This window comes from Enhydra lutris, unplaced genomic scaffold (genome assembly GCF_002288905.1).
Source record: "Enhydra lutris kenyoni isolate GAN:26980312 unplaced genomic scaffold, ASM228890v2 scaffoldscaffold27, whole genome shotgun sequence".
Taxonomy (NCBI): domain Eukaryota; kingdom Metazoa; phylum Chordata; class Mammalia; order Carnivora; family Mustelidae; genus Enhydra; species Enhydra lutris.
In genome coordinates this window covers 24,192,487-24,210,735 of record NW_019154111.1, presented here as the reverse complement: position 1 = coordinate 24,210,735, position 18,249 = coordinate 24,192,487, and the positions used below count along the sequence as shown (strand labels likewise).

General features: G+C 34.7%; 1 protein-coding gene across 3 annotated transcripts in view; it reads right to left on the bottom strand.

Moving 5' to 3' along the window:
• The window catches only part of LOC111152064 (transcription factor EC), a 118,437-nt gene extending 100,511 nt beyond the window's left edge, over positions 1-17,926 (bottom strand). For 2 of the 3 annotated variants that reach the window (XM_022510348.1, XM_022510349.1), the window contains exon 1: positions 17,727-17,926. In XM_022510348.1, the coding sequence (XP_022366056.1) occupies positions 17,727-17,924 (198 nt within the window). In that variant the 5' untranslated portion in view covers positions 17,925-17,926. Of the gene's footprint in view, positions 1-17,279; positions 17,634-17,726 lie in introns of those variants that run through there. The other variant, XM_022510352.1, reaches the window with a different exon arrangement.
• Positions 17,927-18,249: the final 323 nt, after the last annotated feature.

Below are 18,249 nucleotides of genomic sequence, written 5' to 3'. Positions count from 1 at the left end.
CATTTTTCCATTTTCCCCCAAACTGTACAAATTGATAGACTTTATTATAAATGTCAGATGAATTTATAAAGACAAATACCACAAAAATAATTCAAAAGCATTAGGGACAAATATAGAAACCACTGAGATGGTTAAAAACTAACAAAATAATATATGAGGTCATTTTAAATACACTAAGAAGGTAGAAAAGGACATAAGTAATCTTGATTCCTAAGTGTGAAATCATAAACACTGCAAAGAATTTGCCCCTAGCATCTGGTAACCTGAAAAGTTTTATAAAAATCAGAACTGGTTTGAAGTCGGATGTAAGACCAACTGCTGTTAATGTGATTACTTTTTCTCATTATGTCTAGGTCTAGACTAGAGTTCAGGTTTTAGCCTCCCAAAAGCACTACCATGTAATGATAAATGTATTAAAAATTAAAAATTAGAGTACATTTTTATTGGGATTTAGTACCTTTACAGATTACCAAACTCATGGATGGTTTTCCTCTACTCTTATTTTTATATTCTGTGGTCAATTTACTATTCATTATTATAATAGCATCAGGATTATAGAATGAGCTCACCACACCTAACCTTTATGCTGTAAATTGAAGTTAAATTGCTAATTCCCATCAGATGCTAATTAAACTGACTATCACTGATTTTATGTAGCACATTGTGCTTTAAATATATATGCCTCAGATACCCAGCAGATGAATTGCTACTTACAGATACTAATAATGAGGATGTTGGTTATTTTTTCAACTTTAATTAACAGGTGTAATACCCACTTGCAAAGATATCATTAAAACGGTATCCAAGATTTATAGAATTTATAATACAGAGTTGGTTACTTAATATTCCTTTTAGAGTTTGACCTTTTCAAAATGCAGTCTAATATTTGGCCATAAAACCACTGAATTTTCTAAACTTTGTTGCCTTAACTCACCTTAAAACCTATTTTCTCTGTGAAGCGTTGCTGTTTTATTGGACGTGGAAACATTTCATTCATGCTACTATACCAATTACAAAAATAACACAAAAGGAAGTGTGTTACTTCTGGTTTCTGGTCCAAAATGTAAGGAGCTTAAAAGTAGCCACCCCATCCTACACCCAATTTAAAAACAACAAACTGAAAAATCAACAACTCTTCTTAGATCTGTCAGAATAGTGAGGTCACAGGGCAAACCATTGTCTCCGCCCAAACTGGAGAGACAGACAAGCAGGTATAGAGAATCATAACTTACCCAAGCAGAAATTCAGAAGCAGAAAACTTGGGAACCAGCAGCATGGTAGGAAAATCTAAACTATAATGACAAATTGCTGGAGGCACAATGAAGATAAGACTAGAAGTTAAGAGACCTAGACATATGAGGCCTCCCACTTTTATCAGTTTTATCTCCAGGAGCTCTACCATGTTCTCACAATGAATAATCAAGAAAAATTCCCTTCTATTTCGGACAAAAGGTAGGAGAAAATAATGATTTTGAAGTACATTAGAGCACTGTTTTTCTTAACAAGACCTTCCTTCAGGAGAAACTATTTTACCAGATCCTAACATACCTGGGAGAAGGAAATACACAATGTCAGCCCCATCTAGACATTTTGCCTCACATAAGGTATGTGGAAGTGGAAACTGAGAAGGTGTGAAGTCCAGAAGCATGGGCTCACCAAAAGACTAGGACCTAATCACAGGATTATAGAATGTTTCCCTTTCCCGTACAACTTACCACTATATTACTAAAGGCCTATTTATAGCAGATTCTTTTATCTAATACATCATGCCCACTTCTCAATAAAAAGATTACAAGGTGTACCAAAAAGGCAATAAAGCATAATTTGAGGAGATTGAAGCATAAGACCAGAGTCAGATGTGGCAGGGATGTTGAAACTATAAGCCAAGAATTTTAAAAATATGTAACCTATGATCAACATGTTAAGGGCTTTATTAGAAAAAGTATACAACATGCAAGAACAGATGGCTAATATAAGCAGAGAGATAGAAACCCTAAAATGAAATAAAAAAGAAATGCTAGAGACCAAAAACACTATAATAATAGTGAAGAATGTTTTTGATAGGCTCATTGGTAGACTGGATGTGACTGAGGAAAGAAACTCTAAGTTTAATGATATGACAATACAAACTTCCAAAGCTGAAAAGGAAAGAGAAAAAAGACTGAAAAAAGCAGAACAGAATATTCAAGAACTGTGGAACAGCCACATGAAGTATAACATACATATAATGGGAATAACAGAAGAAGGAAGAGGAGCAAAAAAATATTTGAAGCAATAATAACTGAGAATTTCCCCAAATTAATGTCAGACATCAAATCATACATCCAGGAAGCTTAGAGAACACCAAGCAGGAAAAAAATGCTTAAAGGATTGCACTTAGGTATATTATATTCACACTTTAAAAAAATCCAAGATAAAGAATGTTTAAAGAAGCCAGAGGGAGAAAAAAAGAGAGAGAGAAAGAAAGAAAAACACCTTATCTATCTAGGGGCAAAAGCAAACATGCAAGCAAAAAGAGAATGGAATTATATATTTAAAGTGTTGAGAGGAAAGCAAACAAATGAACAAATATCAACCTAGAACCCTGCAAAACTACCCTGGAAAAGTGAGGAGAAATACTTTCTCAGACAAGCAAAAATTAAGGGAATTTGTTACCAGTAGACCTGTCTTGAAAGGATTGTTAAAACAAGTTCTTGGGGTGATGGGATGGCTCAGTAATGTAAGGATCTACCTTTGTTTCAGGTCATGATCCCAGCATCCTGGAATCAAGCTCCTTGGGCTTCCTGCTCAGCAGGGAGTCTGCTTCTTGCTTTCCCTCTGCCTCCCCCTCTGCATGTGCTCTTTCTCTCTCTCTCTCTCTCAAATAAATAAACCTAAAAAAAAAAAAAAAAAAAAAGCTCTTTAGCAAGAATGAAAATGATATAGGTGAAACTTGGATCTATATAAAGAAACGAAAATATAAGTGATGGTAAAAATAAAAGCTTTTAGTTTTCTTCTTATTAATTGATCTAACAGAAGACAGTCTATCCAAAATAATAATGGCAACAATGTACTTGATTATGCATGCTTGTTTGTGTGTGTGTGCATGCTTATGTATAAGTGAAATAGTTGATAGCAATGATACAAAGAACATAAAGGAGAAAATTAGGAATATTTTGTTATTAGAAGGTATTAGCCCTACCATGAAGTGATATAGTATTATTTGAAAGTGGTCTTGGATTTGTGGTAAATGTATATTGTAAACTCTAGGGAAAATACTAAGAAGTTTTTTTTTAAAAGTATAATGGATATACTAAGAAAGAAGAGAAAATGGAGTCACACAAGATGTTCAGTGAAAACCATAAAAGACGGAAAAAGAGTGGAAGACAAAGATAGAAACGAAGAACAAGAACAACAAAGAGAAAACAGTTACAAATATGGTAGATATTAATCCAACTGTATCGATTTAAACATCAATAGTCTATATGCACCAATTAAAAGACAGAGATTGTCAGAGTGGATCAAAAAACAAGACCCAACTATATGTTGTTTACAAGAAACTCACTTTAAATATAAATGTTATAATAATAATACACAAATATTTATATATTATATAATATATGGGTTAAAAATAAATGGTGAAAAATATAAGATATACCATACTAACACTAATCAACTGAAAGTGGGAATAGCTACATTAACTTCAGACATAGTGGACTCATGAGAAAAGAAAGTTATCAGGGATAAAGAAAGGCATTACATAATGATAAAGAGGTCAATTCCCCAAGAAGACATAATCCTTAATATGTATGCATCTAACCATAGAATATATGAAGTAAAAAGTGATACAATTTCAAGGAGAAACAGATGAATCCACTATTATAGTTGGAGGCTTCAACACCCATATATCAAAAATGGACAGATCCAGCAAGCAGAAAATCACTAAGGACACACTTAAATTCAATGCAATTAATCAACTGACATCTATAGGCTGCTTCATCCAATAGCCAAATGCATATTTTTCTCAAGCTCTTATGGAACGTTCACCAAGATAGATCACATTCTGGGCCATAAAACACATCTTAATAAATTTAAAAGAATAGAAATCATACACTGAGTGCTCTTAAACCACGAATTTAAGCTAGAAATCAACAATAGAAAGATAGCATGAAATCTCAAAATATTTGGAGATTCAACAACATACATGGATCAGATAACACATGGGTGAAAGAAAAAAATTCAAGAAAAATATTTTGATCTAATAAAACCGAGCATACAACTTATTAAAATTGGTGAGATGCAGTGAAAGCAGTGCTTAGAGGGATATTTGTAGCACTGAATGCATATATTAGAAAAGAAAAAGGATCTAAAACAATACTCTAAGGTTCCACATTAGAAAGCTAGAAAAAGAAGAACAAATTAAATCCAAAGTAAGTAAAAGAAGACAAAAAATAAAAATTAGAGCAGAAATCAATGAAATTGAGAAAAGAAATTAATAGAAAATTACCAAAGCCAAAAGCTAGTTCTTTGAAAATATCAATAAAATCAATAAGCCTCTAGTGAAACTAAGAATAAAAGAAAGAAGAAACAAATTGTCAATATCAGAAATGAAAGAGGGACATTACAACAGATCCCGCAGACATTAAAAAGATAATAAAACATATTATGAACAGCTCGATGCCCTTTATACCTAGATTAAGTGGACCAGTTTCTTGAAAGACACAATTTGCTATAACTCATACAAAAAGTAGACAATCCAAAGAGACTTACATCTATTAAAGTAATCGAATCAATATTAATAGACTTCCAAAACAGAAAGCACTAGGCCCAGATGGACTCACTGGTGAATTCTACCAAATGATACCAATTCTCTACAATGTCTTCCAGAAGACAGAAGCAGAGGGAATATTTCCTAACTATGAGGCCAGCGTTACCCAAACAAAGACATTTCAAGGACAGAAAACCACATACCAACATTTCTCATGAACATAGATGCAAAAATCCTCAACAAATTGATGTACTAGCAAACTGACTCCAATAATCTATAAAAACAATTATACACCATGACCAACTAGGATTTAACTCAGGTATGCAAGAATGATTCAACATATTAAAAATCAATTAATGTAATCCATTACCTCAACAAGCTGAAGAGAAAAAAAATCACATAATCATATCAATAGATATAAAAAAGCATTTAATAAAATCCAACATCCCTTTATAATAAAAACTCTCAGTAAACTAGAAATAGAGGGGAAGTTCCTCAGAGGAACCAAGAGAGACTGTGGACTCTGAGAAACAAACTGAAGGTTTTAGAGGGGAGAGGGTTGGGGGATGGGTGAACCTGGTGGTGGGTATTAAGGAGGGTATGTATTGCATGGAGCACTATGTATGGTACATAAACAATGAATCTTGGAACACTGTACACTGGGAACACTTGGAACACTTAAAAATAAAATAAAATTTAAAAAAAAGAATATCTACAAAAATCCAACATCTAACTAACATTATGCTTAATTGTGAGAAATGAAGCTTTCTCACTAAGATCAAGAACAAAGCAAATATACTGACTCTCACCAATGCTTTCCAGGTTCTTCCTAGAAGTTCTAGCTAATGCAATAAAATGAACAACAAAAAAAGGTAATAAAAATATATATATTGGAAAGAAATAAAACTTTGTTCAGATGGCATGTCCTCTATGTAGAAAATCTGAAAGAAAGAGCATGTTTAGTTTTGTAAGAAAAAAACAAAACAAAACAAAACAACAACAACAACAAAACATACCAAACTCTCTTCCCTAGAAGCTGTCCCATTTTGCATTGCCACCAGCAGTAATTAAGAGTTTCTTCACATCCTTGCCGGCATTTGGTATTTTATTAGCACTTTAGATTTTGGCCATTATGATAGGTGTGTAGTAGTATTTCATTTTGGTTTTAATTTGAAATTCCATATTGACATATGATACTGAACATCTTTCCAGACACTTAATTGACATATGTATATCTTCTTTAGTGAGGTATCTGCTCAGATCTTTTGCCCAACTTTGAATTGAGTCATTTTTAAATTGTTTTATGAGTTTTTGAATTTTTAAAATTGTTTGTTAGTAGAAGCAAAAATTATAATACCATTTCATGTGAGCTAAAAGTATATAGAAAATAAAATAAAGAAAATTATATTTTAAAAGTTGGCAGGGTAAAAGTACCAAAATGGAATTCTACTTTACAGTTGTAAAGTTCCTGCTTTGAGTAAAGTACACTTGAAACAGTAAAATGTCAGTTCTAGTAGAGAGTGACATATGTAGATTGTGACAATAAATGTATGTACACAGTAATACCTAGAGTCATCGCTAAAAATAATATATTGATGTATACTCAAAAACATTGTAAACAAGTCAAATGAAACTCTAAAAAAAAAAAAAACTTTCAGTAACCCAAAGGAAGGAAAGGAAAACGGGTGAATGAGAAACAGAGAGAACAAATAGGAAACAAATAAAATACAAGACTTATCTACTAACATATCAGTAGTTGCATTAATTGTAACTGTTTCAGCTATATCAATTAAAAGAAAAACAAGATGGGGGCGCCTGGGTGGCTCAGTGGGTTAAAGCCTCTGCCTTCAGCTCAGGTCATGATCCCAGGGTCCTGGGATGAGCTCTGAGTTGGGCTCTCTGCTCAGCAGGGAGCTTGCTTCCCCCTCCACCCCCCGCCTGCCTCTCTGCCTACTTGTGATTTCTGTCTGTCAAATAAACAAATAAAATTAAAAAAAAAAAAAGGATGGATAAAAAACATGATCAAATTATATAAGAAACTTGTTTCCAAAAAATGATATAAATAGATTGAAAGGATTATAAAAGATATACCATGCAAACCTTAAAAAAAGAGTAAACTCTTTCAGTATCATGTAAAATAAACTTCTGAGAAGAAACTTACCAGCAACAAAGAATATTACATAACAATAAAAGGGTCAGTCTACCAAGAAGACATAGTGATCCTACATGGGTATACACCAAGCAACAGAACATCAAAATACATGAAACAAGAACTGATAGAACTGAAAGAAAAATAGACAAACCCACAGTTTTGACTGGGGATTTCAACACTCTATAACCATTACATTAAATTTGTAACTTAAACTTTACAAAAAAGAAATCTTCAGACCCAGATGGCTTCGATGGTGGAATCTGCCAAACATTAAGTAAGAACTGATACCAACCCTACATAATCTTTTCTAGAAAATAGGAGAGGAACTAACATTTTCTAACTCATTGTATGAGGTCAGTCTTATCCTAATATCACAGTCACACAAAAACAATACAGAAAAAGGAATAAAAGAAAACTACAGGCCAATATCCTTTATGGGATTAAATGTAAAAATCCTCAACAACACATTAGCAAATTGAATAAACAGATTATATACAGCAATGTATAAATGGGAGTTTATAAAACATGACAGCAAAAACACAACCCATAAAAGAAATAATTAATGAATTGGATAGTATCCAAATTAAAAAGATTTGCTCTTATGAAAATGAAAGATCTTATTAAAAAGATAAAAAGATAAACTATAGGCTGGGAGAAAATATTTGCAAACTACATATTTGACAAAGAACTTGTATCTAAAATATATAGAAAGAAGAATTAATTTTACCAATCTTTATATTATTTACACAATTCTCATAGATTTACAGAATTTAGCACAATATTCCAGTAATGGTGGTACTCTAAGTTCCTGCCAGCAATATAGTAACAAGATGTGGTAGATTATTACAGTTAAACCACCCACAAAAATCAAACCTTTCTGTATCTGCTCTATTTTATAGTCTTCTCCCACATTGACTCTGGGCTTAGCATGAGTCTGGCCCAGTGGGACAGTATGCAAACAGAAGTATGAAATAACTTCCACATTAAGGCTGGTCCCTTTCTTCTTGCTTTTAGAACTCTGCAACATAGGAAGAAGGCAACTTATCCTACTAGAGAAAATGGTCCAGGAGACCACCAACACCAAAACCAGACCTCTGAGTGAGGCTGTCTTAGACCATCAATCCACAGACAGTATGCCAATGGGACAGCAAAAAAAAAAAAAGAGAGAGCGAGAGAGAATCACTAAAATGAACCCAGCCCATATTGCTAGCATAGAGAATTATTAAGAGGTAAAAGTTGTTTTAAGCCACTAATTCTCTTGTTAGCAGGTATTACAAAACACAACTCATACCAAATGTTTAAATCTTACTCAAACATAACCTTAAGTAAATGGGTTGATTCAATTATATAATTAAGTAATTTAATTTTAATTCTAATGTTAAAAACCTTTCACAATTATACCATTCTAACTTTTTCCAGTCTGAGGTTGTTTGTGGTGTTCCGAGGATCACTAAAGAGGGTAACACCACCAATGTAGATGTTTTGGGGGAACGGAGTTAGGTTTGAATTTATTCAGAACCTACCTTGCATATTACATTTTTAATTTGCCTATAATGATTTTGCCTCTAAATTCTGCTTGTCTTTTTAACATGAAATGGCTAAAAATCAAGAAATTCAGAGTTTACTGAGAATGAATTAATATGTCTTACCAAATACACTTTTATTCAAAGATTCAAATCTTGAACCATTATGGACTGTGAACCATTTTTCTTATCATCTGCTTGAAATAGTTTAAAGAAAAAGGAAATAATTGGCAAACATGGGGATCGGCACTCTTAAAAGATTAAAATGCTCATCTGTCATTGTAATTCTGCCAAATAATGAGTTATTAAGAGTAATTTGTAGGATTTACTATTCAAGTTATTTATTTAGGTCTAACAATCTGGTAAGCACATTAATATGAAAAACATCCTTTTTTTTCAACCATCTTAGCTACAATAAACTTAAAATATGCCAATCTTCATGCTTTAGGGCATAATTTGGTTACCAGCTGGGGTCAGGAAGAAATTTTCCCCATAGTGTAGTATTGCCAATTACCATAGGTGTAGCAAGAACAAGAGAGAGAGTCAGGGGGTTACAGGGCCCTCTAAAGCATCTGGTATTGGATGCTCTCTGAGTGAGAACTCAGGAAAAGATGAAACAGTCAATTGTTCCTGTATGTCAATTTTGATATTCCTATGAGCCGCGAATATGACACTGCCGCCACCAGGGAGGGATTTCCTACAGAACAGATGTCACTTACAGTATTATGTGGGCTATCTATCTCAACAAATAATTGCTTGGCACTTCTGCCCTATGGCAAGGGTCTGAAAATATGTTAGGGTGGGAACACACCATACAAGCAGATGGGCATAGATAAAAGAAAGAGCAAGAGCATACTGAGTCTGAAATGCCTGTGTAAAAGCCAGATGGGGTATCGAAGCAGATGTCTTTCCTTATCTTCAGTGACTACAGCCCAAGATCAGAATTTTCCAGTTATTACTTATTTGGAGGTCCTATTCTAAAATTTCTTTAGATGAGTATGTGTTACATAAGGCTCTAATTCATTAAAAAAATTTTACCTTTTTTGATGTAAGCTGCAATTTCCATTTGAAATTAATTCATTTTGCTTAAGGCCAGAAATGGATGTGAGACTCTCAACACCAATGCTCCCGACTTCCACCTCTTCCCTCCCTCCGCACCCCCCAAAAAAAGAAAAAGAAAAAAGAAGAAAACTAGGCTGGGATAAGAGGATGGACACAAAGACTGACAGTGAATGACAAAGTCCTATTGAGTCGGGACTTGCCTGAGAGACAGCAAGAGAGGGAAAAAAGTTCTTTTAAAATATCAGTAAGAGAATCAAAGAAAGTAAGATCTTTTTTCTGATGAAAGGGGAAAAGTTAATAACAGTGAAAGGAAGCAATTGCAATCTGCTCCAACTGCAAGGGAAGAAAAGAAGATGAAGGTAGAATTAGGAAGTAACCATTTTAAATAAGTTTAACATATATGTACCTTTCACACTTTACACAATTCAAGGATTAAAGTCTTTAAAATATTGAAACTATTTGCCCTAATGGCAGACCTGATTGACTACATAAATAACTGGCTGAAGAAAGAGGAGGAATGTTTTTGTTCACAAGAACTAGCAAAGGAATTTTTGCTTTTAAAATAACACTGATTGCAGAAAAAAGCTTGGGGGTGGGCATGGGGGATAATAATGAATATACTGCAAATTATTAAAAAGCATTAGATGATACCCCAGAATTAGAAAATATTTGAGGATGTTATTGATACATTTCTATGGCTATAATTGGACATAACTAATAAGTGTTTTGAAAATTTTCTAGACCAAAATAATTTGGCCATTTAGCTATGTCTGAAAATGGTGATTGAACACAACATTTGTTCATGTGTTGGAGTAGGTCCAAAGATGATTCTTAAGGAAAATTCCAAGCTTTGCTGCTAGTAACCCTTTTTGTGTATTTTAATCTTAAGGAATGTGTTTTTTTTATTATAAAATGTTCATCCTACCACATCCCTCTGTTTTCAAATTTTAATATTCCATTCTCAAGTATTAATATGGAAAAACAGGATATAAGGTACTTATTGGATAATATAATTTCAAATTTGCTTCTAGCTATAGTCCATCTGAGAAAAGTATAAGGTAGGGGAAATTGCCTAAAGCTCAATCATTCACTCTTAAGAGTATGCAAAGAAAGGTAAGAGGAGTAAGGATACATCTCTCCTCGAAGCAACTTAAGGAGGTTGAACTTTATCTGAAAGAGAAGGAGAAGCCACTGAAGAGGTTTTGTTGGTGAGTTTGCTTATTTGGTAAAAGGGTACATATTTCCTTGGTGAAAGGTCCTTGGGGATACCTGGTGCAAAAGTTTGGATGTGAACCAGACAGAAAGCAAGGACATCAGTAGGGAGCACTGTAGTTAAATACATGAGAAATGATAATAACCTTGACTAGCAGCAGTAGAAGAAAGTGGGTAGATTTGAGAACTATTTATGAGGCAGATTCAACAGTATGAAAGATACTCAAAAAGAATTTACAATAACAGAGAGAGGATGAAAGGATGAGCCTAGTTTTAAGACTTGAGCAAATGCATGGATAAATATTCCAGTTATGAAGTACAAAACACTGAATGATGAGCAGGGTTTTCATTTTGTTTTATTTGAGAAGGCACTGGGAGACACTAGATTACTAATCTAGCATGGGATATATCGAATTTGAAAAAGCCTCTAGGAAGAAGCAGCTGGATATTTGGATGTCAGCTCAGAGGACATCAGCGCTAATCTTTGTAGGTTAGAGCATTTACATTTATTGAAAACATGATAATGTATTAATTTGCCTGTGGATAGTGTGAGAAGCCATCCCCCCCCTCAAAAAAAATGTATCCCCAAAGCACAGTTTTAAGGAGAATCCTTTATTAAACAAATACTTCGTAAGCACTGACTCTGTCCTAGTCCCCAGAACTGCATCTACAAGATAGACAAGACCCATTCTCCCATGCAGCTTACATTTTCAATGGTTGAGCCAAACACCCAGTAAACAAATAAACAATACCAAAAGCCCCCAACATGATAAGATTAGTTATTTTCAGAAACTTTGAAAAGCCGTGTAGAAAATAAAACAGCATATGGTGAGAACAAGAGCCTGGAATGTGATAGAACACTTTAAGAGCAGGGGACAAGATGGAGCATGGGTAGGAGGAAAGCAGGAGGGAATGTTGGAGCCCCAGGGGTAGATGGTCTCTGATGGACAAAGGGAAAGTGTTGTAACTAGGAACCAAACAAGAATAAGAAAATGGAAAGCTAGTTTTCTCTCTGCTAGCAAGTGAAAAGAGGGTCTGCCAAAACTGCTGCTCACACAGAGTGTAATCAGACTGGAGAAGTCTCAGAAAAGTTTAGACAAGCAATCCCTTGGACCTAAACAGGAGAAATTTGAAAGGAAGGCCAGAGAGACTGGGAACAGTTGAATCTAGGGAGCTAAAACAATTCACAAAACATCCAGACACCACCTTAAATCTTGAACTGAATCTCTTTGCTCATATAGTTTAGATTAATATTAAAAATGTAATTTGGAGTTGACATATATACCATTTCTGCTTTTCTCAGCTTTTTGTGTTTGAGATTTTATCCACAGGGTCAGATAGCTCATATAAATATCATTATTCATCTACTGGAAGCTAATAGAAATAATTAGCATGTATATAACTGGACTTCATATTTAACAAGTAATTGAAAATGAAGAAAGGAGCATTGTTATTAAAAATTCATAAAACAAAGTTGTATGTAGAGTACGTGTTATTTTAAACTTTAATGAATTATTTTGGGGTCAATCCCTATGATGCATTTTCAAAGTAACCATGAGAAATTTGAAGAGGTGACTGTTAGCCAAAATAATTTATTAAAAGCCTCAAAAAAAGAGACATACAAGGAAGAAGTGAAAATGGACAACGGTCTTCACGTTTATGGAGGACGATTATAAAGTTAAAGGTGACCAATTTTCTATGTTTCAAGGTAAGTAAAAGGAAATTATGCTAAAATTATAGGCCAATCATGGTGAAGAAGAACATTAATATTATAACATCTTTGGATGCCACAAAATATCACCCAAAAGGTTGTATAATTCTCTCTGTTTCATTACCTAAAATCAAGACAGCTCCTGAAAAGCAGGTATTGATTAATATGAATCAAAGTGCCAGACTGTCTTATACTTGAAGACTGTAGGAAATAGATGACTCCCACTCTTGTACCCCTTGGCTTCAGTGAGCTATTTTCCTCCATTAGTAAACTCTTGGGCTATAAAGCTGTTTCACAGGGTATTAGATACTACGGGTTTCAGATGTATAATAATGAATAATGTATTATTCAGAAAACACAATGGGGATTAGGTGAGTTCTTTAGGCTTCTTGATTATGAAGATGATCATAACTTGGATGAACTTAGCTTAAGCTGCTGCTAGCATTTCAGTTCACCCATCACTTGGTATCAGAGATTAGCAGCTACATTTGCTCAGGTCTGAACATGCATTCCTCATATTTAGAACAAATGGAATTTGGAGGGGAAAAATCTTTATTCCGATTTTAAAAAACTTTTATAGATAACGCATATCTGTCACTTAATGATTTTTAGCTCTATAGTCTCTGTAATTTCCCTTTATCAACACTAGAGGCAGAGGGACTTTCAAAGTATGTAAGTGGTAATACACAGGACACTTGACATAATTTACTTTTTAAGTCTGAGTTTAATTTTTTTTAATCAAGGGTTATTAAGAGGTCTTTGAAATAAATAACTTCAAAAGGTTTTTCAACATAAATGGAAACGAGATTTATCTGGAGGAGATAACCAAATTCTACAGGTTATTTGACAAATTTAGAACAACCAATGTACAACTAGAAAACTGGAAGCATGGAATGTTTAGCAATTGATTCTGTGATTGGGTATTTTTTTTTTTATTGCCTCTCTTGTTCTGTAAGTTTTACCCCAAAATTAGGATTGATATCCTTGACATACACCTCATATATATTTTCCTTTCCGTATTCCAACTCCCTACCCTTTTGCTCATGGCCCCAGAGAAAAAGGTGGATCTCAACACTAGAAAAAGGAAATATAGGAGGTTTTTAATAGGCCAAGAAGAATTAATATGTTTCCTCCAGGGGTGAAAAATAATTGTAGAAAGAAGACAAAGAGAAACAACAAGACAGACATGAAAGTTCGAATTCCCTGTTCTGGAGCAAAGTCACTAGTGTGTATGCACTAGAGAGTTTGGAAAAGGACAAAAACCCCAATGGGGAGAATAAACATGAACAAGAGGAGCCTTAGGTCTGTGTTCCATTTAGAACTCTGATAGTGTTGAGTGACCTTGGCATATCAGAAATGGTGATCTGACAAGTATTCCTTTAGGCCCCCAGTGGTTAAGGGGTAGCATAAGGAAGTCAAGCCTGGGCTCTATGATTGAGGTTCAGGGTCTACCAGCATTGACCACTGATGCTGCCTCAGCCAAGAGGAGAGGCCATGAATCCCATTAGCCATAGATCTAGCAGTGAAAGCCAACAAGAAGTCTGGTCAGAGGACACATAGACACATAAGCTTTACCTCATACCCATGAAAGACAACATTAGCCAAAAAGAGACAGATTTAACCTGAAAACAAACACTTCAAACTGAAAGATTGAAATACATTTAACTAGAAAGTTAAATTTTTATCCCATTATCTTCTCCCCAATTAGCCATCTCCTCTTCCCCATCTCTTAGGCCCTACCCTTCCCCCAGTAATTATGAGTATTGGAAGGGCAGTGGGAAATTTAAGAAAAGTTTGAAATTATTATAGAAAAGAAAGGGACTACATTCTTCTCATAATTTTTATCCCCTTTACATGTTATCAACAAAATGAAATTAGATACTTCCAGAGGCTAGAGCTTCCCACATAGAGTCTGTCCATTAACATTCTACACAGGGATGGCACATGACTATGCTCGGAAAGAAATGTTCCATTTTAAAGAAGATGCCTATTTTACATACTCTAAAACAGCCACATTTCATACTTCAAAATAAAAAATATTTATTGAAACTTATATTAAAATGTGTTAAGAAATCTCATAATATATTGGGGCACCTGGGTGACACAATCAGTTAAGCTTCTGACTTGGTTTCAACTGCGGTCATGATCTCGTGGTTATGAAATCGAGCCAGAAGTGGGGCTCCCCTCTAAGTGTGGAGTCTGCTTAAGACTTCCTCTCCATCTATCCTTCCTCCCCATAAAGAAATGTTTGTAACAAACTTGACATACTTTAGCTTAGTGGGTAAAATTAGAGAGAAATTTTCCATCCTGCAGATATAATTTAATAGATCTAATCAGTTAGGGGTGTTACTGGTAGAAAATTAACAAATGCAATGAGAACAGGTATCATAATGGCCTGTGTAAAGAGCCCCAAATTGGGACTACTGCCTAATTGTTTCCTGGAAGGCATATCTATAGAGTATCAACCACCTAATTCAAATAACACACTATCCCTTCCATCTGTCCCTACAGTCGCAGAAGTGAACGCCTGACCAATAAAAAATGAGCATAGGGGCGCCTGGGTGGCTCAGTGGGTTAAGCCTCTGCCTTCAGCTTGGGTCATGGTCTCAGGGTCCTGGGATCGAGCCCCATGTCGGGCTCTCTGCTCAGCAGGGAGCCTGCTTTTCCCCTCTGTCTCTGTCTCTCTGCCTACTTGTGATCTCTCTTTCTGTGTCAAATGAATAAATAAAATCTTTAAAAAAAAAAAATGAGCATAGCACTCACCATCATCTTAATGACCAGACCAAGGGATGGAACTGTGATCCCGGGCAAGTCTTAATCTGAAATTTTTCACACTGGAGCTAGGTAACATAAGCCCCCATTTTCCTAAGTTGCAAATTGTGAGAATGTAAGTCTGGAGGGAATGAAGCCTACATGGTTTGCTGCTAGGAGGAGTTGGTCTGAGAAACACAGTATGCAGAGAAAAGCAAAGATGAGACAAAAACACATTCTTAACATATTTGAAGTCCTGGTACAGTCAGCCCTGGTATCAGCTATCCTTCCTAGGAATAGAAACCAACAAATTCTCTTGGTGGCTCAATCTGCATCCACATGGGTATTCTTACTGGAAACCATCTGAGTTCTCACTAATAAACCTAGTAAGAAAGTGTTATACTCCAACTAGGTAGAAAAATAATAAATGTCAATATTGCCATTTTGCTAATTGTGTAGTTTTGAACTAATTTCTTAAAATCTCTGAGCCTTAGCTCAGCATCTGCAAACTGGGGCTTACAACTATTCTACTGAATTACTAAGAAATTAGGAATATGTACATGAAGTACTTAACAGGATGGCTCTCCCATAGCACTTGCTTAAAAAGTGCTAAAATTTTATTGTTTTGATAATGAGGTTTTGAGGAGGGTGTGGGAGGAGAACCCTAAGAAGACAAAAATTATAGTACTCAATCTTAGGTGATTTTTCCATGAAAAGCAAGTCTACTTAGGAAGACAGGGGAGGGACAGGGGTTGGGCAAAATGAGTAAAGATAAGTAGAAAATATAGGCTTCCAGTTATGGAATGAATAAGTTACAGAAATAAAAGGTACAGCAGAGGGAATATAATCAGTGGTGTTTTAATGGCTTTGCATGGGGATAGGTGGCATCTACACTTGTGGGGAGCACAGAGTAACATACAGACATGGTGAATCACTATGCTGTAAACCAATGTAACACTGTGTGGCAACTATATTTCAATTTTAAAAATTAAAGATTAAAAATTAAAAAAAAATTCCTACCTAAACAGAGTTTAGTAAATACAAGTTAGAAAGAATTTTTAAAATGTAATTAAGTCAGAAATAAGTATAAATAAAAGATATCCATGACCTTAAGGAGCAATGATTTTTGAAAGCGTAATTCGCAATAAATAAGCATTTGCAGTTGAAAGTCTATAAGAGGTTAATGGAATGGTCTTATTTTTAAGAATAGTCTTAATAGGAAAGCTAAAGCAAATATGATTGATATAGCTATTCCCTGAAAATGGATGTAGCAATACTTTTAGGTCCAACTCGAATGCCTCACAATAATAAAGCCTTCCATGGCATCACCAAACCCATGTACAATTACTATGTACCACACCTATGATACAGTCTTTCTTTTTTTTTTTTTTTTAATATTGTATTTATTTATTTGACAGAGAGACACAGCGAGAGAGGGAACACAAGCAGGGGGAGTGAGAGAGGGAGAAGCAGGCTTCCCACCAAGCCGGGAGCCCGATGCGGGGCTCGATCCCAGAATCCTGGGATCATGACCTGAGCCGAAGGCAGACACTTAACGACTGAGCCATCCAGGTGCCCCAATACAGTCTTTCTTTTAATGTATTTATTTACTTACCCGTCTACATTACAAAATCTTCATAGTAAGGTCTCTCTTTTTCATATTTGTATCTTATAATTATAGATCAAGAAACTGGTCAAAGGCTCAAAATAGAGTGTTTAAATGAAACTGAATTCTAGATGCACACTAGGAGTCAGAAAAAAAAATGGATTCTAATCTTGCATCTGCGATCTACTAGGTGTCTAGGTGTGTTCTCTTGAATAGGTTGCTAGCTTTAGGATCAAACACTCATTGTGTCTGTCTTCAAAGTTGTGTTCTCTAACCCACTCCCCCGCAAAAATCACATCTAAAATACATTTGCTACCTTTACACACTAAAACGGACCCTCTACAAAAGGTAATCTTCAACCAAACTCCATAACCAATCTTGGAATAATTATTATCTCTCAAATTGAACAATTCAACAAGGTGATGTTTTAAAAGGCCCAATATTATAGAATCAGCAAAGTAGACCCAGAATTCTAACTCAAAGATGTCATGCTTTCTATATACCACACCACTTACTTGTGTTTTAGAAGTCTTGGAATGCTTTTAAAAGGCTTTTCACTCTTAATAATGTTTCTGTTCATAAGGCGCACCTCACTGGTTTGGATAGTCAAATGAGATGATATGAAACTTCCTTGTAAAGTATAAAAGCCTCCAAAATATCAACTGGTGTTATTATCACGATGCTGATGTTGATAAAGATGATATGGAAGAGAAAATTATGTACTTTGGATGTTTTGTCACTCTGATACTTACATTCTTTTAAATGAGCTACTTACTGGGAGCTGGGAGAAGGCTCTGGATTTTTATTACTTGCTCTTCAACTTTTGAGTAAAATTAAAATGTAATTTTCACAGGTGTAAAATGTAAAATTTCAGAGGTGATTACCTACTATATTTACTTAGAAATTATGGCTCTCTATATATGTGTGTATATATATACATATATACACAGATAGATATATACCTTAGAAAAGGATGGTAATTGACTTGAAGAAATTTCTGGTCTTACTGGGAAAAGTCTCTGAAACATTGGTTTGTATGAAAATTGCATGTGGAACTGTGTATGCTGGGCCCTGGCTTCCTGGCTGAGATGAAGTCTCCTCTCCTTTTCTCCTAATTGTTCTTTCTTTTGAAACTGGAGTCCGGTTAGAGCTTGTAACATATTTGTCTTCTTTTCTTCTCACTAATAATGGATTTGGAAAAAAGGAGCTCTGCAAAAAACATGCAAAAAATTATTCTCTTTTATTATCTAAGATTATATATTGTGAAATAAATCTAGTAAATGATAGGGGAAGCATCTAAAATAGAAAAACAAACTCATTCTTTAATGGTTATGGTTCACCCATAAAGATACAATTCTTAATGCTCAAGTTTAAAAAAAAAAAAAAAAAAAGATGAGAAGAAACAGTTGGCATTCAGCTAACAATTGTGTTTGGAGATTTGTGCCTGACTTTGTTATTCTGAGCAAAGCCAGGTACCAGCCTCTT